This window comes from Rhodamnia argentea, chromosome 11 (assembly GCF_020921035.1).
Source record: "Rhodamnia argentea isolate NSW1041297 chromosome 11, ASM2092103v1, whole genome shotgun sequence".
NCBI lineage: Eukaryota > Viridiplantae > Streptophyta > Magnoliopsida > Myrtales > Myrtaceae > Rhodamnia > Rhodamnia argentea.
Window position 1 is genome coordinate 18,065,682 of NC_063160.1, and position 20,736 is coordinate 18,086,417.

A 20,736-nucleotide genomic window follows, 5' to 3' on the forward strand; every position below is an offset into this window, starting at 1 on the left:
AAACCCTGCAACAAAGCGGTTTGACCCAAACCCGCTGCGATTCGGATCATCCAAAATCAAAACCTTGCCAACGACCAGCATCTCCCTCTACCCCCACTCGAGCACCCTTACGATCCGCGGAACACAGGAAAAGAAGGGCGACAAAAGCAATGGATTTTGGTGACCTGAAGGAGGCTCTGGCCTCCCAGTCCTACGCCCAAATCGCTGACATCTGTGATCATCTGATGCTTCAGGTAGCTTTTGTGCTCTTCTCAAAGTTATTTTGTGTGTCTGTGCGTGCGTTTCAGTTTCAGGCTTAATCCAAGCGCATAGAATGTTGGGTTTGTTGTCGTCGACCTGAGTCAGCAAAAATCATGCACGCAGGTAGCAGCAGAAGGGGTTGCTTTCCAAGAAGAATGGCCCTACGCTATTCATCTTCTCGGCCACATTTATGCCGATGATATGTAAGCTTTCTCTTCCTCGTTTGTCTGGGTTCTGGGTTATAGTTGGTGGCCGAATACCCACGGAAATATCATGTCTTTTGACTTCTGTCAGTCAGAGAAACCGAAGGAGTGGATACGAGAAGTTCGAAGGATAATTCCTGATTGAAAGAGAAATTGTTTGATCTAGTTGTTTTTGTTGATGCTGGCTTATTTTTTTGCCCCATTGGGTATCCTGCAGAAGTCTTCTAACTTTTCCTAGCTATGACTGTTAAAAATCGGCCGGTGTTATATGAATTGATCAGTAATCGTGGGGATCCGTGTCTCTCTTTGATCAGATTTTGAACTTGTTTTGTTTCTGTGAAATTGCTGGCTATGTTTTCAATAACGGAACTCTTGCTTAGTGGGAGATTTAGGGTTGTGGACTAGATCTTTGTTCTGCATTTTGTTGGACTAGATTCAGAGTCAGCCCTCACTTGAGTTTTGATTAGCAGCAATAGCGCTCGGTTCCTCTGGAAATCAATACCTTCTTCTGTCAAAGAGAACCAGCCAGAAGTAGTTGCTGCCTGGACAATTGGTCAGCATCTGTGGACTCGGGACTATGCAGCTGTTCATGAGGCTATTCGTGGGTTTGATTGGAGTCAGGAAGCTAGAGGTCTTGTAGCTTCATTTGCAGGCAAGTTTGCTCTTTCAAGACGTTTTCTTGGACATAAGCATGGGTGTCATGATTAATAATCGATGCATGACAATATTCTTGGTTTTCTTGAATGGGAACTTTTTATGGTCATGTTGGAAGTTCTATAAGCAACATCAAGCAATTTCATGCTTTATCTGGTCCCAGCACATGTTTTTCAAAAGCCATAATTTGATTTACTTATCTGAGATTTTTTGTGCTTCCTCTAGCATATTGTTATCAAAAGTCAACTAAAAGTTTCTGAGGAGTTCATTTTTCACATGGCTTGTTGTGGGAGGGGAGATGGTTAGTTGTCTTTCCTAGCCTCTCTCTGGCTTCATAGTTGAGCTGTTATATGGTAGTGCTTTCATTGGTAGCAAATCTGTGCAATGAAGAGTTAGATGAAAGACTGATTATGTTATGATTTGCATTCTGCTTGCCTCGTGCATAGCCTCTTAGGTTCTCATCGATGTGCACTCTTCGTTCTTGTTGGTTTTCAAGAGCTCAGATTTGAAAGGATTTCTTAAACTAGACTGGAAGAGAATAGCTTATAAGGCACTATACTTATTTCAATAGATGCGAGAAAGGGAAAAACAAAGGGCGGCAAAACCCTCAAAGTGTGGAGTCATTACAAGTGGGGTTGCATGACTTTTGACTCTTTTGCTCTCCGCTGAGTTTTGGACGTGCTTCAGATTATAATGCTTTCTTAAATTTTCAGCTTTTAGTTGCATTCAGTCATCCCCTTTTCGATAACCTTATTGACGATGTTGGGCACGGTAGCATTTTCATGCCATCCTGATTGTTGTGACAGAGCAATACACCAAGAGGATGTTCCGGCTGTTGTCATCTGCCTATTCAACAATAAGTGTACAAGATGCAGCCTTATTTCTGGGAATGAGTGAGGATGATGCGGCAAACTGTAAGCTTCTACACTCGTTGATATAGGAATAGGTTTGCGAATGCAAGCATTATTGAGGCTCTCGATGTTTCGGATTTTGCTTGTATGTCACGTCAACTAGTTCATTGACATGGGACATGGGTTTGGATCATGTGGAGGGGGCCTTTTAGGTAGAGAATGGCTGGTTAGAAATATCTGCTTTACTTCTGGCTTTACCTTGTTGGTGCCTTTGCCCTGCCATTCATTTATTTCTTTACCTCATTAGTGCCTTTTTCATTTGCATGTTTGTTTTTCTTTTTTTTCCCCCAATAACATGCATTTCTTGCACCGTCATTAATAGAGTTTCTGTTGATACTTGCAGATGTGCTCCGGCAAGGTTGGGACGTCGACCCCGCTTCTCGAATGCTTACAGTGAAGCAGCAGCAGGCGGTGACGGATCAAAAGCTGGATCCCAGTAAACTGCAGCGGTTGACTGAATACGTATTTCAACTTGAGCATTAGCCGGATCTCCTTGAAGAACGGTCTTTGGCTTCGGCTGGTAAATAGACTTGTTCAGAGAATAGAGACTCATCGAGAGACGATTTTGATTCTAGACATGAAGGGCACTTCTTCTCCCCGATCCCTCAAAAGCGATCACCAACATAATTCTCATGTCTCACTGAAGTCATCGGTATAGACTATTGGATTTTGTGTTAAAGTGCTTCTAGGCGCATGGGGTCAGCTAAAATACCTACTCGTGTGTGATTGAAACCTTCACTTTTTCTAGTATAAAAGGGATCTCGGAGCCTGATGTTTGCAAGCTTTTGTCCCCCTTGGCACTAGTGATGAGGACTTTCCAGTAGCCTACGAATATCCAGGACTTTCCTCTTCCGACCAATGTATGTTTCTCGATGTATCTGGCGCTCTTTGGTAAAAGAGAAGACAGGACGGAAATGAAAATAGACTCTCGATGGTAGGAGAACAATTACTCACGTGACGGTGATAATGAACCAGTATGACTCAAATTTAACATGAAGGAAACGCGCTCGGGCAGCAACTTACGCAGAAGAAGAGATTGTTTTAGGCAATGCCAGTAAGACCTGATGCGGAGATTAACTTGTCAGACTAAAGATGCAATCTTTCTTCGGTCAAAAGATGCCCTCCAAAACAGTGTCATGCAAAAATAATTGCTGTACCACGAGACTTGCAACCATGGATAGTCCTAAACGGAAAGAGCAAGAACAATGACACTTGCAAATTTCGTTACAAGGGGTTGACCCTCTCAGACATTCGCCATGGATGCATTCAATCGACGAAGCCGGCTTCAGTTTCGGCTTTCAATTTGAAAATCTTCCAAGAGGACTTAATCAATGATGTGATCACGCAACTCACAGATCACGCCATTGCGCGCGAGCTTGTCTTTTCCTCTTGAAAAAATCTGTGTTTGGAAGTCGTGGTCCATCAAGAAACATAATATTACTTCACCCTGGTAGTATGCACGCGCAAGCGATGAAGAGATTCAACGTCGACGAGGCAAAAGATATCTTAATCATGTTATGCACGCCATACACAAGAAATCGAGACGAATCTCCATTCGAAGAGAGATGAAAAACGCAGATCGACCGAGTCAAATGCTGGAACTTCACGCCAACCGCGTGATGTTATGTACAAAACCAAAGTATCATATGACTCTACAATACGTCAGAGATGGAGCTCCATATACAATTCAATTGCATCTCATCTTCTTGGCTTGGACAACATCGATGATAGGCTTGGTCGACCTGTAAATATGCTGGATCGACCGATACCTTTTGTTCCTCCGCGCCATACCCTCATCCTCGTTCTCTCTGAACAACAACCCTGGATCTCGAAAGGCTGAGGAAGCTTCGGTTCCCTCCTCCTCTTCTTTCTTCATGCCGTTGCCGCCACTCTCGTCCGAGTTCCCACTGAGCTGCACGAGTTGCCGAGCCGCATCGAGCTCCGTCTCTGAGAAAGCAGCCTTCTTCTTCCCCTCCCAGCTTCTTCCTTCTTCGCAGCAGGACATCGATTGTTTCGCCATCGAAGTCCTTACTTGTTCATGATATGTAAGGAGAAGATGATACGGACGTTCACCCTATATATATATAACGACCTTAGAGAGCACAAGAAGCAACATGGAACGGATGCAAGGAAGCGTGTCTGGGATATCGCCGACTCAGTATACGATTTATTCATTTGATATCGTCGTTGACGTGCGTTTCAGATCAGGAAACTTTTTGCACCGCCACCGGGATGGAGATGGAGTTTAGCTATTGGATCCAACATTTGGGCCCATTAATGGGCCTGGCCCATTTGACCATTTCAATCTATCTGCACTTGCCCTAGAGAGAGATGGCGAACAGTGAGAAAAAGCATCACCTTGCAAGGTGAATGATACATTTCTCCATCCTGAATAGTCCAAACTCAAGCTACACTACTACTAGCAATCTCCCATCTAGTAACGGGTCGAGTCCGAAAACAAAGAATTTCCTACACAATCGTAATAGTTAAGAAGATGTACAATGTGTAGGATGGAACATTGGACAATGAGTACTATGTTTTCCTATTGATGAACCTTTGCTTTTAGTCCCCTTCATCCTCCTCAATCATCGGGCAGCTCCTCGGCAACATCGTCTTTCACCATGGATGATTCGTGATTTGCAATGTCAATGTCGTCAGCATCAGCTGCGACATGACGAGTGTTACTTTGGGGATCATTGCTGCTGTTAATGGAATGGGAGGTGATAACGATCTGAATGGGAGAGTCGGTCTCTGGAGTGCTTTTGCAGGGCCCTATGGCTAGTTGTTCCATCCTTCTCATCTCTCTGCGCTTTCCCCATAGCACCACATATAGTCCACAAACTATCACTCCTGCTCCCAGCAAGCTGCCGCTTGAACCAATGCTTCAACCAATTAGTCTCACTAACAATAAAGATTTATTCATTTTCACGTATTATATGCGACGGTGTCTCATATATGCGGAAATGTCCGAATAGTATAGGCAAGGTAAGGGGGAACGAATACCTTCCAAGGTGAAGCTTCTCGTCCAACAGGAACGAGCCGGCTAAGGCCACGAGGACCAGCATCAGAGGGCTAAAGACCGAAGCGAACAAGGGTCCTCTCTTGTGCACACACCAACCTATCAGGCTCACGCACATTCCTGAAGCAACAAGTCCCTGCAACAGTTGTGATAGCTTTCAGTGACATGTTGTCCGAACGAACCCCGGCAAGCAGTTCATCATTGCTGCGGATTCGAATGATTGCGTACCGTGTAAACCACTGTTAAAAACCTGATGTTCCAGCCCAACTTCCACTCGGACCAATCCCTCTCTGTGCATAGAGCATATCCCACTGCTTGAATCGACCCGAAGAGGGAAATCAGTGCGGTGCCTGAGTAATGACATGGGTACCTCTCGACCATCTTCGCCTGTTGCATAACAAGTCATCAATTAGACATTATCCTCTGAACTAGCTATGAACATGAGCGGTTTCAGGTTAATAGAGATGTAATGATTAATCGCAGTCTATGTCTGTGCTATGTGAGGTGAATCTTACGTATACTTTCTACTCTAATAGCCCAACCTATAACAATCTCTGCAACTTTTAGTGCAGAAAGAGCCTCCATGCAGTTCCTCTTGTGAGTTCCATTACAGGTGCAAGTCCATTTAGGAATTGTTATTGATTTCTTGTACCAAAGTTCAAAGCAGGACCCTGTTGGTCGGAAAAGCACCTGAATTATCAACCACAAAGCGTAGCATACGCAGCTTCCGACAGCCAACATAGAGCCGAGCGCATGCGCCCCGTGTCCACCACGATTCGCCGGATGGTGGTTGGCCGGTTGTGGTTGGTGACCATGGTGATGTAAGAGATCGACATGGGTTGACCACATCCGGATCTCAAAGCCTTTGTAGAAAGTGAGGACCATCGCTCCACCGATACCCATCAACGTCCCCAACACTTTGGCCTTCCCTTCGATCCTTCCGATCACCACCCTTTCCAACCTTAACAAAGCCCAGCCCCAGAGAAAAATTTACACACAGCCAATATGAAATTAGTGTAAAAAGTGAATAAAATGCAGTAACAACACATACCCACAGGAAACGGCCATGATATAGGTGATGGCGGGTATGAGGTTGGCCATGGCTGCAGCATAAGTTGCTGAGGTGAGTGCTAAGCTTTCCAAGTACAAGTTCTGTCCCAGCGATCCCCTGAAACAGATCGAACCCTTTTCATATAAGTCTACTTTCAAGTTACACGATGTCTGGAGAGATTTGCCCTACGTTTGGACACAGTTATCTTCCTCAAACTTGTCTAAAGCTTGCCATTCTCTAATCAGAAGACTATATTATGCACGTGCGGGGTCGTATCTACAGATTGTCCTGAAGCCTAAAAGATGCAAAGCGTCACGAACAGCTCAGGCAGGATGGTGCATGTCAGCCACCGAACACAGGACAAGGCAGGTGACGACGTGTTCTGTTTCCTTTTTTGTTTTCATTCGAGTCTCGCTCTTGTCCGTAGAAATATCTCAGTTCCTAGGAGTATGATATAAAATCCGCCGCTTGGTTGTTGAAGGTCTTTATTTTGCTGAAAAGAAACAAGTACCGCTTGTTATATCCACCGCATTTTCTGAAAGCACACGCGTCTTTTGGCAACATTACTTGATTGAAATTATTCATCTTCTATTTCTGAGTAGTTTAAATTATTAAGAATTTATTGCACAAGCAATAGCCTATAAATTTAGTCATGGGAATTCCCTTTCCTTTCCATCAAGAAGGAAATTCATTCGGATATATTATCGAAATTGCTAAAATCCGCCGATAAACCCTCTCACGTCATAATCCAAGAGAATTCCGTGGATTGGCATGAATTTGTGGCAAACGCAAGTATTCGTGTCGGTATAGCTTTCTTCGAAGTATTTACAACACTCTTTTTTATATAAGCCTGTTTATTCATATTTACAAAATTTGAACTTACTAAATTCATTCTCTCTTCCACCCAAAAAAAAAAAAAAATTCGTTTTCTAAAAATCTCAGAAAAAGTAGCAAAACCGGAAAAAGAAGAAGGATGTGTTATCATATGCTCGGATATAGCACGGCTTACCCAAACAAACCACAACAAAATGCTTGAAAAAGCACCAGCCCTGTCAACTTAGGCCTCTTCTTCCTGCCACAGAAGAGAGAGAACGATTATTATTCATCAGAATGGAGATAATAAGTATAAATGAGGACCCATCTGTGAAATCTTATAGTACACATGCATTCTTCCAAGTACAGAGCCCGAAGGGAGTGACCAAGACGACGACGTTCTTAAAGCTGGCGACGGGTGAGAGGAAAAAGATGGTCATGATTCATTAATGGGGCAGTCCTAGCTTGCCATACCAGGCGTCAGGCATGCAGAGGAACTTTTCAAAGTAAAGAGGGAAACAGACAGATGTGGTTGCATTTGCTGGTCGCCAGCTACACCTTTCGAAGAAGAGGGCGAGAGGGGCCATGAAGGCGGTGGCGAAGAGGAGGCGGTAGGCGACGACGAGCCTCAAGTTCATGCCGTCGTTGGCGGCCAGCTTGTACATCACGTTCACCCCTGCGAAGGCTGCCTGCACCGCCACCATCAGTATCGCCGGCTTCGCTCCGTGCATCCTCTTCTTCATGGCTCTCTCCTCCGTCCTGCTCTTTTCCCTTTACCTCTTCTTTGAAATGAGACGGGGATCGATCGATCTTGGCCTCTCTACGAGCGTGGAGAGAGGGAGCGAGAGAGAATTGGGGAGATGGATGAGCTGGGGTTCATATATAAGCCTCGGGACAAGAGGTGAATTGAGTGAAAGTAAGAAAACGTGACAAATGGAAACACTTCCTCCCTATGGACTCTTGTCACTGAGTGACCCAACAGGTGTTGTTGCCTTCCATCTTTCTGCATAGAGAAAGAGAGAAATCGAGAAGAGGGTAATGCAATGAATGTGGGATCGAATCGCGGGCACCATAAATGTGGCCGAAGATCCGGAGAGTACACATTTTCCTATATGCATCCGGAGCATGTGAGCTCATTTCATCTCGATCCGTTGAATAGCCCGATATCCATGTAGGGCTCATGTGATTTGATGGTTGAGATAGAGCGAACTCCCCCGAACCGAAAACTGTGTCTGTGCTCTCTCGCTCGCGTCTCATGTCATGTGAGTTTCCGTGGTATCGGCAATGCATGTGTGCGGTCTCCTAGGGGACGCTTGCCATGCATGCAATTGCAAAAAAATGTGAAACCTCCAATCCGTTCTTTCCATTTTGCGTTAAAGGGCGGGGGTGCCATTGCGGCCAAGTTATGAAGGTGAAGTTATTATGGATAATATTTGAATATAACCTATGTATTTTACTATTAAGTGTTTTGTTTCTTTCAATATTATTTTGGCGAACAGAAGGCAATGTTTGAGTACAAACACATTGAGGTGCTTCCAACCAACCAAGTCCCGATGGATTTTCATAAAATCCGGCTACCATTTCTTTTTCAAGTGAAAAATTAAGTTACTATCTAGATAATAAAAGTTAACTTTCTCTCCCCAGCCGGCCGTAGTTCTCTCCTCTCCGTCTTACCATCACAGTGTGTTCTTCTTCAACCTCCATGGAGGGGGAGGGTTTGAGCTAGATCTCTCCGTCCTCTCCCATTATGCTTAAGTTGTTTTGATTCTCTATTTTTTTTTTCTTTATTTTCCACTTGCTGGGGGGCTTTTCTTTTTCGATTTAGTCTAGATTTGAAAGCTTTTCGGGGAGATTTCTATCCCGATCTAATCAAGATTTGGGATTTTTTGTGTATATTTTCGGGGTTTTGCTTTCCTCGGGTTTCATCGGTGAACAAGTTCAGGTTTGAAGGAGATCAAAGGAGCTTTGTAAAGGTTTCGTTCTCACAAGTGTCGGATCTATGCAAGTTCAACTCTTTTACTCTGTTCTGTGATGGTGTTGAAGAAGCCAAACATAAGCGTGCATCACCAAAAGGTAAAAACGTAGCATCAAATGGAGTTATCGGTGTGTGCTCATTACTGAAAACGGATTGAGTAATCGGTCGTCGATTTTGATGTGAAGAAGTCGTAGGTGTGCTCTTTGAGCGTGTGACCTATAACCTTGTTATAATGATTTCTCTTGTTATATGGAACTTGTTCTATTTTAAAGTTGTATGGAATTTGTCTTGATTTGAAGTTGTGCTTTTTGAACAGAGATGTTTCTCTCTTATATTTCAATTGAGGAAGTGAATGAAATGTTATTTTGACGGAGAAAAAAAAATAATTAAAGTTTCTGACACCTTTTATTAAACATATAAAGAGAGAGAAGTATGTGCAGAGCCATAGGGCAGCAAAAGCAGAGGCCTACGTAAAGAAGGTGAGCAAAGCATGCAATAGCCAAAAGGTGATGGCTGTGGATACCGCCCTCCTCCTTTGATAACCCTTCGCACGATCCATCAATTTGTAACCTTTTGCGTGTAGAATGTTACAGGTTCATTGATTCTTCCCTGTAATGGACGAAGTTTTTGCTTTCGTCGACAGAAATAAGGATGAAATTTCCAATGTGGAATTCTACTTTGCGAAAAGGCAGAAATGGAAACGTGTGCTGCACGAGATCTCCAGTGCAATTACAACCTTACATGGTCTGGCGCTTATGGCAAAAGCGTGAAAGTACGACGTTTGGCCAGGGGAGACTCGAATAATTTCCAACAGGACATAGCACGCGTTGCATTACATGATCCCTGTGTGGTGCCACGTAGTGGTTCGGACACTACCCTCGATCGCCAAGATGTTACGAGTCTCAAATTCTCAGTCCTCGTCCCTATGCTTCTTAGAGTCTTACAAAGTACTTGAAATTCATGAGGCTAACCTTTTATATCAATGCATACAGTAGCATTAATAAATAACAAGCAGTAGGGTGTCCGGACGTGAAGTGTCAAACATACAAAAGTCTCGCAAATCCAAGTTAACCCGGCTATCAAAATCAAGTCCACTATGGATTGGACGCTCGAGACCAGTGAAAGTGTCCAAACTCAATAGAGTTCGGAATAAATGTGAACCGGTAACGATGTTAGGATCGTGGGTATTCGAAATATTGGGAGACGGAGCACAAACCTCAGGTCTTGACAAACTTAGAGCTCGTGTCACACTAGACTACTCGGTTTTCTCTCTATATCTCGTGTGTTTGCCTCGTGGGGCAACGAATTAGTCCGGCCAAGTGTTGCCAACTCTAGCAACCCTCGTATCTCAAAAAGTTTCTCTCGTACAAGTTAGTAAAATTAACGATACGAACTGAAGTTCCTAAACACTAAGGATGATTTCTACTTCATTGTACCCCTTGCATGTTTGCCTTTTCGCTTTCCTCCTCTTTTTTCCAGGTAGTTTCCGACATATGATTTCTTGTTCTAATTTCAGACAAGTTTCTTTCTCTTTCGACGAGTAAATTAAGATGAGTCGGGGACGTCGATTTGTGGGAAAAGCCGGTTTTAAAAAAATTGGACATATTGTGTATTTTCTCAGGCAATAATGCCTTTTTGGAGTTAAGGCGGCCCTGGGAAAGGTATATAATTCTATAAGAATAAGAATATGCGAGTCGAAGCTCATACTTTTGCAGATTGGGTTGACTGATGGGAGATCTACCTCTGGAGACCTCAGGCTGGTGGGTGGTCATTTTGTAAATATTCATACTAAGAAACAATCCGTTGTGGCTAGATCTAGTGCCGAGGCAGAATTTTTAGCAATGGCGAATGCTATCGGTGAATTACCTTGGCTAGGAGGCTTTATTACAGGAGCGAAGGCTTCAATTTGACCCCGGGGGGGGGGGTTGTAAAGCAGGTTTAGGACAAGTTGATTCCTACTTCTTTAAACGGGTCTTACTTGCCCGAGAAAATATTTGCTAGCATTCATAGCAACGGCAGCGGCTGCGCCAATGGTTGGAAAAGCCGAAAGGGAAGCGCACTAAAGAAGAACCATTTTGAAGCACAGCGTCTATTGAATTACTTGCCAAAAACATCATCGTATTGCAAAATCTCAGGATTTAGATGACATAATTTCACCTAATTGGACGTGTCGACTGTTGTCTTTTCACCGTGGCACGATTATTATAACCGGCTCTATTGAATTCTCCACCGTATAACTTAATGATTACACTTACTTGTTCAACGCTATAATCCGGTCTGTCCAACCAAAAAGAACGTTGCCTTTCGATAATGTTATAGAAAAATATGTGAACATACGATATCCAAAAGTTCACCGCCTTTCTTTTATCTACAAAGATAGGCCTCACTACCCAATAGGCTATTACATCCCCGTTTTTCCTTCTAGATAATCCCTCCCAATATCTTTTAAACTAGTTTTTTTTTTTCATAAGCTTTGAATTTTGGCTAGCCCAGCACCATCCAACATAGTGGTTTGACATAAAATTTTTGAACTTTTCTCTATTTCATCAGTAACATATTGTCCCCATCAGAAGAAAGAGGTGTTTTCCCGACTCCACAATGTCGTTCCACTTAATCCCCATTTCAAGACCACATCTTTCTTCGGCTAAGTGATGCGAAATCTTTCTTCTGTCAAATGCATTCGATTAGGAATTCTGTTTCGTTGCGAAAAAAAAAAAAAATCGATGTACTGTGTCTATTCTGGCCGTGGAAGTTAGACAATTGTGTCATCCATAGAGTAAAAGAGGACGTGAAATTTAATTGCTTGGTCGAACAATGTGTGGACAAGATTTGGAACAAAAGCCATGCACAGCTAAAGAATACAAAAGGGTCTTTTTATTCCAGGTAAAACGATAAGACACTTAGATGATTTTGTGACAATGAACGCCCTCTAACATTGGAGAAACAAAAAACAAACATTGATTTGATACACCAGAAAGAATGGATTTGGCTCACAAACTTGATGACTCATCTCCACGATTACAGAGACTCTTTAAGAATTGCAGCTTAAATTCGGGGTGTATTCAAAGAATAATCCGCAACATTAGAAGCCTTTCTCAACTTAATTTGACTCGTAATCTGAATGACCTAGGCTTCCTTCGCTTCTGTTTCCCTTCTACTCCTTCTTGGCCTCCTCAGCCTCTACTTCTTTTGTCTCCTCTTCCTCCTTGGGCGTAGCCTCTCCCTCGCTCTTCTCCTCTTTCTTATCTTCATCCTGAAGAAGGGGTAAATTGAAACAATGAAAAAAAACATTGATGACCCTCATCGACATCACTAATCGGTGCTCGATGACAGATTCGACATGACTATACTTTAGAATATCGCCTCCGTGGTTTGTTATATCGAATTCGACGTGTGCATATCAATTGAGTCTGCGTGATTGTACCTTATCGAGCAATGTTCCTAGAGAGGGAGCATCCTTGTCGTCTTCTGCCTTCTCACCCTCGGCCTTCTCTTCTTCCTTGGTCTCCGCGACCTCGGTCTTCACCTCCTCGGCAGTCTTATCCTCCTCGACGGTGGCGGGGACGGGGGCGGCATCCAACTCTTCCTTCGCGGGCTCCGGGGCCTCAGCCTTCTTGAACTTGATGGGTACGCTAGCACATCCACCCATGTTCCCTCTTTGTGAGTTGATTTAGGAAGAAGATTGGGATTTTCTTATTAATGTCTCTCTCCTAAGTTAACAAGGAGAGAGAGAGAGAGGGGGGAAAGGAGAAGAGGAAGAGAGGTTTATTTGCAAGGCTATCAATGTTGCTTGAGGGACACAAGAGTGGAGAGATTTCCTTTCTTTATATAACCCCACGACATTCCAAATACGGTCGTTGGTGATCCGAAATTCATTGCTTGGCTCGGAAGAATTTGAGGAGGACAACGTTGGCACCAGTTAATGCTGCCCAAAAGAAGGCAATCACTGTAGGAATCTCACGTGTGTACGATCGCCAATTCACAGCTGTGCCTTAAATTTAGCATCCAACGTGAAGCTTATTTTCATTCTGTTCCTATAATTAGATTGACACAATGCATATTCCGGATGCCAATTTTCCACCTTGTTTATTTCTCTATAGCATGTGCAATGTGCATGACCGTAATGCCGGGTGCGGTCGCACAAAACCTCAGACAAACGAATGTGACGAACTCCGGACTTTACTAGTAATTCGACATGAGAAATGAGATCTATCAAAGTTTGATCTGTTCCTTATTGAATTTCTTAGTCTTGCCAATTGCTGTCACGTTGTATGAACTGCTCGTGATATGAGATTGCTTGGTTGTTGATGAACATCGCTGGATCGTCTTTTGGGGCTGTTCCATCCAGTGTTCATCGCCCAAGAAAAATCACAAGTATCGAAAATTGCCTAAACCAAGTGAAGAATTAACAGCTATGCCTTTTGATAAACTAAGCAACAAGAACAGGAATATCCATAATCATGACATCATGAGATGCCACAATGACGAAAAGGTACAGGTACTGTTATCTTATTGGAAATTTGCATTGGCAAACATGGTAAGAACTTACAGTCTTCAGCAAGAAAACCAGCTAAGAAAACTCATAAGCAAATAAAGTTCTAAGATGTCCATCAATGGCAAACCTTAGAACCCGTTTGACGAAAATGGGCGACGATACAACATCTGAAACCAGTTATTTTGTCTTGTACAATGTACAATAGCAGTAATGACAATGATCGATTCCTTACTCTTTCGGCCTCTACTAATGTAAAGCACCTAGCCACCTACAACATGCCTAGAAAAAACAAGGGTCAAAAAATCAAACTGAAAAAACACAATACCACTCCATCTAATGGAGTACTCTTTAACTAGTTGCTGATATCGATCTTGGCTTCTAAGACCTATTAAGAATTTGACATATTGCGACTTGCAAGCTATCAATCCAAAATCTGCAATTCCCACAACTTGTAAAAGCAAACCAAACTGAACACATGAGGGTATACATAAACCAAGTGCAAAGAGGTTGACCCATCAACAGTCGCTTCAACTGACTCAAAAACATTTTCTGTGAACAATTGAAGGGCCTGACTCATCGTATTCGCCTTTTGTTATCCACATCTGCAATCAAAATTCAAATTTAAGCAATACAAATGATGAATCGAGAGACCTACTTTCAGTCGAATCAAAAAAGAAAGACAATTCACTAGTAAAGTGAAACAGAACATTTGCTCCACAATTTACCTGCTGGAAGGTGCTAAGGGATGCTAAAATTGAACCTCCAATCCAGACGCTGTACTTTCTCTCAGGAGGCGCAACAACCTTTATTTTCATGCTGCTGGGTGCGAGGGCAGTGATTTCCTTGCTCATTCGATCAGCAATTCCAGGAAACATTGTTGACCCTCCACTAAGCACAATATTACCATAAAGATCCTTCCTTATATCAACATCGCACTTCATGATTGAATTGTAAGTGGTTTCGTGAATTCCAGGGGCTTCCAATCCAACCAGAGATGGCTGGAACAGCACTTCTGGACATCGGAACCTCTCGGATCCAATTGTTATGACTTGCCCATCGGGCAACTCATAACTTTTCTCAAGGGCTGAGCTGCTCTTGGCAGTCTCCATCTCCTGATCGAAATCAAGGGCAACATATGCTAGTTTCTCCTTCATGTCACGGACAATTTCCCGTTCTGCAGTCGTGGTGAAAGAGTATCCTCTCTCTGTTAGGATCTTCGTCAAAGCATCAGTCAGGTCCCGACCGGCAAGGTCCAACCGAAGAATAGCATGCGGAAGAGCATATCCTTCATAAATTGGTACCGTGTGGGAAACACCATCGCCAGAATCTAGGACGATACCTGTTCATATGCAAACCGACGATCAGGCTGGGGAGGAAAGGTAAATAATAGGAAGATTATGCTAATTGAGTCACAAAGCACCATTTCAAGTCAAGAATGTAGAATAGAAGGATTTCAATCTGACCATACCTCAGTGGAAGTGAGTAACACTCCAATATAATATCACAAGTACAACATTCACCATACTCTTTTGGCTCATAGCATTGATCTGTTTACACTTTAAACTATAATTCCCGGCATCTCTGCTCATTGTACATCTTCCGGTAGTACCAAGACCAGTAAATTATGACAGCTTATACCATTACCTGTGGTACGGCCACTGGCATAGAGAGACAGCACAGCCTGAATGGCTACATACATGGCGGGCACATTGAATGTCTCGAACATGATCTGCGTCATCTTCTCCCTATTGGCCTTAGGGTTGAGAGGTGCCTCTGTAAGAAGTACAGGGTGATCTTCAGGAGCAACTCGGAGCTCGTTGTAGAAAGTGTGATGCCAAATCTTCTCCATGTCATCCCAATTGCTGACTATCCCATGCTCAATCGGGTATTTCAAGGTGAGGATACCTCTCTTTGACTGAGCTTCGTCTCCGACATAAGCATCCTTCTGGCCCATCCCGACCATGACCCCGGTGTGCCGAGGTCGACCGACAATACTTGGAAATACTGCTCTGGGAGCATCATCACCAGCAAAACCAGCCTGCAAAAAGTGGGGAGGTCATGGAAGCAAATGAAGTTATGACATCAAGGAAACTTGATCCATCATCTTCTTGATGGTAATTCAGGGCATGTTGAGTTTGCCCTCCAAAACAGGGAGACACTTCTTGTAACATATTTGGCCATTTTATTCGAGGAAAAAAAAAAAAAAAAAAAAGGAGACCAACCTTCACCATTCCCGTGCCATTGTCGCAGACAAGAGGTTGAATGTCCTCGGCGTCAGCCATTGGCTACAATCTGTCAGACATAGGATGTTAACTGAAATGAACAGATAACATCCCCCACAGAATCGAAGTACATCGAAGAGGAGAGACTGTAATAACACAAACCAGCAGCAACATAAACGAGACACAGAAAATCGAAAACAGAGAAAGATGTGAATGGAACGGTGGATACCTTCGCGATGATATCTGCGACTGCGACTGGGAGTTGAATGCTGAAGGAAGAGCAAATGAATGGCAAGAGAGGGCTGTTTATAAACTCCTTTTCTCCGGCTCTTATTATAATGGTTTGTCAACTGCCAAGCATGAAGGTATCAACTTTAGCTGTTTTTCCTTTTTGGGCGACTGGGCATGGTAGGCTGATACCCATTTTCCACCTCAGCAGGGGGCGGCGATGATAGGTGGGGCGGTGGTGGTGGGTCGCGTGGCCATAGCCGCCCATGACTTGGAAAGTCTGCCCCCCCCCCACCATTTTCAAAACCAACAGAAAACGCATCAAATCGAGGGAACATCAGGGATGGAGACCGTATTGGGCTGGGTCTGGTAGTAGCCTTGTAGGAAAACCAGCATACGCGAACGGAATCTGGGCCAGCTCAGTGCACGACGAAGCCCACGGTCTCAGACGGAGGGTGTCGGCTCGGCTTCGCATTCACCTCCGTGCGCACTGCGGCACTCGGCGCAACCCAGCGAGAAGAGGTGCTCGGCGGTGGACTCTTCTTGGAAATACCTAGAAGCGCTTGAAGCCCAAAAAGCCGATCGCCCTTCTTCTTCGCGGCTTCAACTGCCTCCGAGCTTCGGAGGCTTCAAGGTAATTAATTCTGCTCCGTGAAGGTCGGATCCATCTCTAATTGAACATTGGGTCGCGTTTGATATGTCGATTTCTTGCTTTGTGATTCTGGGGGTTTTGGTTTCTTGTGAGTGAGTCCCATCCCTTTAGTGGGACTTTGTCCGTGCTTGAGTGGTTCGAGAGCTGAATTACTTGCCCCAAATTGTTCTCTGTCGGCTCCTGAGCAAATTGACTAACTTAATTGGAGATGACGTGGATGAAGAAAGCAAGACAGCATCTTGGATTGCTGAATGACCTCGTGTGATTTTAGTTTCACTATCAAGTCCTGGGAAGAGCTGGTTCCAAATTCGTTTGCCTGATAGAATTTGCACCTTGGTTTAATGGTTACTTGGTTTTATGGTACTTGACCTTGTGCTAAGATGGCTTGCTTGTCCATGTGAGTTGTGCAGGCAACTACACAAGCTCCTCCCGGCCGAGCTGTTCGACCATTCATCTTTTATATGTAAGTCTTGGGTTTTAGCCCATACTTGTGAGTGTTTATATGAGTTTGAGCGTGCGAGTACTCACAAATGCTTGCGCAAAGGATTGGTGGGACAATGACTATTGATTTCATCTTGTGTGCCCTTAGCGAGTTCCTATCTTGCTCTGCTTAAATGTGAAACCGGGGCTCAATAAAGAAACATCAGTAGTGGGATTTCATCGTTGTAGAACAGAGGATAGTTTGGAAGCTCAGTAAGGACTAAGGAAGTGCCTAATGGAACCAGCTTTCTAATGTAGGAACAGTTGTGTAATAATGTTTAATTAAGAAATGCGGTGAAGTGGGTTATTACTGCCCGAGGTTTGTCCGAGGCTGATGATCTCTTAGAACTTATGGGGATTGGCTTGGAATTGAGTAATGCAAGTTGAATCTAAAGAGGTCTCTATGGTCTAGTAAATGTCTTCCATAAGTTCAACTTTCCCAGTTGCTGGGTTGTGGCTTGCATTCAGTCAACTTAAATGTTGTGTTAATGGAATCAAATTAGGTCTTTAAGTGTAGTATTGGTAGGAAGTTGGATTTTTGGGTTGTCAATCTGCAGACAAATGGTGGACAGTCCCAGTGGATTCTGATTTTCACCTATGGGCAACATTCTGTGCTGTTGTTGATGCTATGACACCATTTTGGACGGGGGGAGGAAAAGATCTACAGTATAACATGGACGTGACGTTTGGCTCGTGAAAAGTTCCCTTAATATGGTGGAAGCAAATTCATCTTTTCGTTGTTTAATTGCTTCTGTGATTTTTAATTTTCTAATATGAATTTTGTTTTATTATTAATCTTATGAATCTCTGAAAAGGCATTTTAAGTTCCTTAAAAAAAATGTGCTTTGTAGGAGTCTCGACAAATTGATCTATTTATCGTATACAAGTTCTTTCATGTTCCTTCTTATAGCAAGTAATTATATCTATATCATGCCTTTCTATGAATTGTTATTCCCCTAAAAAGCTCTGTTACATCTAGGGCGGACGAGGAACCTGTTGATCCGAAGAAGTATCATGAAGAGTTGTGCAAGCCAAAATGTGTGAAACCTTTGCTTGAATATAAGGTATGCTAAAGCAGTCTCCTTTACTTCTATAAAGCAATTGTTAGGACGGTGATGGTGGTTAAAGCTACGTTTGAACAGCGTACTACTTTTGGAGAACTTTTAAGAGCTGCAGGTGTTACTGTCTATCACACACTCAATACTACATATTGATCTTATAGTGTTGTTAAAAGAGTAGGCATTCTGTAGCGCAAACTGAAGCAGCTGAGGATGTTATCATAGGTGAAAGTAAGCTTTGCTTATTCGTGATACACCAACATTCTGATTCTTGTCCTCAGAATGCCAAGTTTTTGGGTTTTCTTAGCTTAGGGCCCCTTTTTGAATGATGCCAACATTTGGTCGTGTTGCCTCCTAGACCTCTGAGGCAAATGAGACGGCTTTTGTTTTTCTATGGGTTCAGGCATGCGCCAAGAGAATCGAGGGTGACGAAAGCGGGCACAAGCACTGCACGGGACAATACTTTGATTATTGGCGTTGCATTGACAAATGCGTGAGTACTCCTCCCTCAGTGTAAATGATGCCAATGTGGATTGATTACAGCTCTCCCTCTGCTGAAGAATATTCCGGTGCATTGCAGGTGGCTTCGAAATTGTTCGAAAAGCTGAAGTAACAAAGGGCGGCAATATATCAATTGAACTTGTTTTGTGATTTGTTCAAGTGGGATGATTGCATCTATCCCATCCTCCGATTTTGTACCTGAAACTGGAAAAGATGCTTGATATGCGCAGTTTCAGAAACAACAGCGATAAGGGGCGAAGCAGATTATGAATAAAGATGAAAAAGTTGTGGGGGTTTTTGCTTATTTTGGTGAATTCGATGAGCGCATGTGCTTAGGGGGGCTAAATCAGCAGCTCGTATGCATTCAATTGGAAATTCTCCGTGCGTAACGCAAGTTCTGATCGATGTTTAATGTGCGTTGGAAGCGCAAGGCAAGCTATATACCTTCACTTTCTGACGTCGCGATTTGGCGGGCGATGCTTAACGAGTTGCCCAGCAGCGCAGGCTTAAATGTTAATTCAGATGGGATTGTTTATGTTTGAGGAATCCGGCTATACGTGATGTGCCAGTTAATTGGTTGCCAAGTAAAGGGAGATTGATGCCGGTCCATCGCTTTCGCATTTTTTTTTTTCCATTTATCGTATAGAAAATTTTCGTTGTAGATGAACAAAGAATTACATAGCTTCAAGATAAAAAATATAAATCTGACAAAGCAAGTGAATTTAAAAATGAATCGACTTGGTATAGTTTGGTCCCTTATTTCATAAAAATGGATATATCATAGCATCAAAGTATAATTGGCGGTTGGCTATCTAATTTTGTATCTAGCATCCTTCTCAACGATGGTTACACGACGAAATTATGTTTTTAGTAGATACGATTTTGGCAAAAAGTGATACGCGCGCGCTTAGATTGGATGTCTCCCATCGATTCTAATCTAATCTAATCCTTCGAAGGAGAAGAATTAATGCCCCCGGAATGCCACTCAAACTAAGTGCGATCCCCGAGGCGTGTGTGAACGCTCCAGATGCTAATTCCCATCGCCATCCCACATGTTTCTGATTACTCTCACCACCTGACCGGACAACATCATCTGGCATCTCATTTTCGACTTTTCATTGTCTGAATTGTGCCCTCGTCATCATGGGGGGGGGGAGGGCGTGTGTCCGCCACACTCCTTCGCATCCGACGTGTCACGCTTTTTTCACCCTTCTCGCCCTCGTTCTCTTCCCGCACAAGACAGATCGATCCATAGACGGGAGACCAGATCGATTGACTTGGTCCCCCCAGGGCCCCACCTTCCTCGACTCTGTTCGTGATGTTTTTTCTTTCTTAAAAGATATATCCTAAGTATTTCCGCTTTGCTTTTGATATTTCGCGCGTTTACAAAAATGAGTTGATGCTCCTTAATAAACTGCTTTCTTTGAAGAGCTACAAGATAACAAGTCAAATCAAAGGGTAAAAAAACAGAGAGAGAGAGAGAGAGAGAGAGAGAGAGAGAGAGAGAAGCAGACGCACCCTGATTAAGTTTCAGTCTGTGTTAAGTGCTGCAAGTTCCGATTAAATCCAACACCTCATTGGGTCCATCTAATTATTCCGTTTATACCTTTCCTCCTCCATTTTGCGTTTGACCCTCCTTTGGCCCGCCCGCCTTCTGCGGCAGCATCTCTTCGACTTCCTGCCACTTCCCACCTGTTTCTTTACGTCAGAATCATTAGAAGATTAAGCAAAGTCGGCATCCCACGTCGAGTTTGACCGCTTAAACTAATGTCAAATCCCCAGAGGCGCATGGCCTCCACACGAAAATCACATTATTTATCAATGATAGTCCTCGGAAGTGGTCCCTCCCTGGTGGTGTCCAGGCCGTCTCAGATGTGCATTGCTTACGTAATTTCTGGCATTTGATAAAGCTTTAAGTTCATTTGACTTCTTTTCTTGGGTGCGTCGAGGCCCACAAATCCTGACTCTCCAAGCAAAAGAACGAGACCGCCTTTGGCTGTGATCTGACCATCTATCTCCTCCTTAACATGTGTAACTTCGCTTCGAGATTTCGTCAATTGGAGTGACATAGTTGCCTTGCTCTTCTCGCTCTCTCTATCTCTCTCTCTGCAACTTGGTTTGTTTATTGCCTCCAGCGTGTATAACGGATCTCCAGTGTCGATGATGCGCAAGTATCTCTACCATGCACGTTTCCTCTGAAAGATTGAAAAAACTAGCTACTGAGTTAGAAGATG

General features: G+C 43.5%; 6 protein-coding genes across 6 annotated transcripts; 2 read left to right on the forward strand and 4 right to left on the reverse strand.

Moving 5' to 3' along the window:
* Positions 1-66: 66 nt before the first annotated feature.
* Positions 67-2,717, forward strand: LOC115747334 (COP9 signalosome complex subunit 8). The gene is made up of 5 exons (XM_030683462.2): positions 67-233; positions 364-443; positions 914-1,095; positions 1,904-2,011; positions 2,352-2,717. Exons 1-5 carry the CDS (start codon positions 150-152, stop codon positions 2,489-2,491), a joined length of 594 nt encoding a protein of 197 aa, XP_030539322.1. The 5' UTR covers positions 67-149; the 3' UTR covers positions 2,492-2,717.
* A 978-nt stretch (positions 2,718-3,695) lies between these two features.
* Positions 3,696-4,028, reverse strand: LOC115747235. Its single transcript, XM_030683295.1, has one exon. The coding sequence runs from the start codon at positions 4,026-4,028 to the stop codon at positions 3,696-3,698; it is 333 nt and encodes a 110-aa protein (XP_030539155.1).
* A 332-nt stretch (positions 4,029-4,360) lies between these two features.
* Positions 4,361-7,712, reverse strand: LOC115747234 (WAT1-related protein At1g25270-like). The gene is made up of 7 exons (XM_030683294.2): positions 7,450-7,712; positions 7,088-7,150; positions 6,079-6,195; positions 5,718-5,988; positions 5,256-5,414; positions 5,012-5,163; positions 4,361-4,872 (listed from the first exon to the last, which is right to left on the reverse strand). Exons 1-7 carry the CDS (start codon positions 7,632-7,634, stop codon positions 4,590-4,592), a joined length of 1,230 nt encoding a protein of 409 aa, XP_030539154.2. The 5' UTR covers positions 7,635-7,712; the 3' UTR covers positions 4,361-4,589.
* A 4,006-nt stretch (positions 7,713-11,718) lies between these two features.
* LOC115747233 (neurofilament light polypeptide-like) lies at positions 11,719-12,677 on the reverse strand. The gene is made up of 2 exons (XM_030683292.2): positions 12,291-12,677; positions 11,719-12,119 (listed from the first exon to the last, which is right to left on the reverse strand). The coding sequence occupies exons 1-2, from the start codon at positions 12,513-12,515 to the stop codon at positions 12,021-12,023; spliced, it is 324 nt and encodes a 107-aa protein (XP_030539152.1). The 5' UTR covers positions 12,516-12,677; the 3' UTR covers positions 11,719-12,020.
* Positions 12,678-13,419: 742 nt separating this feature from the next.
* On the reverse strand, positions 13,420-16,129 carry LOC115747262 (actin-101-like). The gene is made up of 5 exons (XM_048272349.1): positions 15,812-16,129; positions 15,584-15,653; positions 15,006-15,399; positions 14,087-14,700; positions 13,420-13,963 (listed from the first exon to the last, which is right to left on the reverse strand). Exons 2-5 carry the CDS (start codon positions 15,641-15,643, stop codon positions 13,898-13,900), a joined length of 1,134 nt encoding a protein of 377 aa, XP_048128306.1. The 5' UTR covers positions 15,644-15,653; positions 15,812-16,129; the 3' UTR covers positions 13,420-13,897.
* A 176-nt stretch (positions 16,130-16,305) lies between these two features.
* On the forward strand, positions 16,306-18,806 carry LOC115747264 (cytochrome b-c1 complex subunit 6-1, mitochondrial-like). The gene is made up of 5 exons (XM_030683344.2): positions 16,306-16,445; positions 16,874-16,926; positions 17,923-18,007; positions 18,405-18,494; positions 18,582-18,806. Coding segments are annotated over exons 2-5 (210 nt in total). The 5' UTR covers positions 16,306-16,445; positions 16,874-16,924; the 3' UTR covers positions 18,615-18,806.
* The last annotated feature ends 1,930 nt before the right edge of the window (positions 18,807-20,736 follow it).

What these genes read in the sequence shown, in the direction of transcription:
- LOC115747334 (XM_030683462.2), top strand. Translation starts at nt 150, where the DNA reads ATGGATTTTGGTGACCTGAAGGAGGCTCTGGCCTCCCAGTCCTACGCC. An exon ending in GTGATCATCTGATGCTTCAG is followed by an intron (nt 234 to 363) that starts GTAGCTTTTGTG and finishes TCATGCACGCAG; the next exon opens with GTAGCAGCAGAAGGGGTTGC. An exon ending in TGAGGATGATGCGGCAAACT is followed by an intron (nt 2,012 to 2,351) that starts GTAAGCTTCTAC and finishes TGATACTTGCAG; the next exon opens with ATGTGCTCCGGCAAGGTTGG.
- LOC115747235 (XM_030683295.1), bottom strand. Translation starts at nt 4,028, where the DNA reads ATGGCGAAACAATCGATGTCCTGCTGCGAAGAAGGAAGAAGCTGGGAG.
- LOC115747234 (XM_030683294.2), bottom strand. Translation starts at nt 7,634, where the DNA reads ATGAAGAAGAGGATGCACGGAGCGAAGCCGGCGATACTGATGGTGGCG. An exon ending in CTCGCCCTCTTCTTCGAAAG is followed by an intron (nt 7,151 to 7,449) that starts GTGTAGCTGGCG and finishes CTTCTGTGGCAG; the next exon opens with GAAGAAGAGGCCTAAGTTGA. An exon ending in TTTTGTTGTGGTTTGTTTGG is followed by an intron (nt 6,196 to 7,087) that starts GTAAGCCGTGCT and finishes GATCTGTTTCAG; the next exon opens with GGGATCGCTGGGACAGAACT.
- LOC115747233 (XM_030683292.2), bottom strand. Translation starts at nt 12,515, where the DNA reads ATGGGTGGATGTGCTAGCGTACCCATCAAGTTCAAGAAGGCTGAGGCC. An exon ending in TAGGAACATTGCTCGATAAG is followed by an intron (nt 12,120 to 12,290) that starts GTACAATCACGC and finishes CCCCTTCTTCAG; the next exon opens with GATGAAGATAAGAAAGAGGA.
- LOC115747262 (XM_048272349.1), bottom strand. Translation starts at nt 15,643, where the DNA reads ATGGCTGACGCCGAGGACATTCAACCTCTTGTCTGCGACAATGGCACG. An exon ending in ATGGCACGGGAATGGTGAAG is followed by an intron (nt 15,400 to 15,583) that starts GTTGGTCTCCTT and finishes CACTTTTTGCAG; the next exon opens with GCTGGTTTTGCTGGTGATGA. An exon ending in TGCCAGTGGCCGTACCACAG is followed by an intron (nt 14,701 to 15,005) that starts GTAATGGTATAA and finishes GCATATGAACAG; the next exon opens with GTATCGTCCTAGATTCTGGC.
- LOC115747264 (XM_030683344.2), top strand. An exon ending in AACCTTTGCTTGAATATAAG is followed by an intron (nt 18,008 to 18,404) that starts GTATGCTAAAGC and finishes CTATGGGTTCAG; the next exon opens with GCATGCGCCAAGAGAATCGA. An exon ending in GGCGTTGCATTGACAAATGC is followed by an intron (nt 18,495 to 18,581) that starts GTGAGTACTCCT and finishes GGTGCATTGCAG; the next exon opens with GTGGCTTCGAAATTGTTCGA.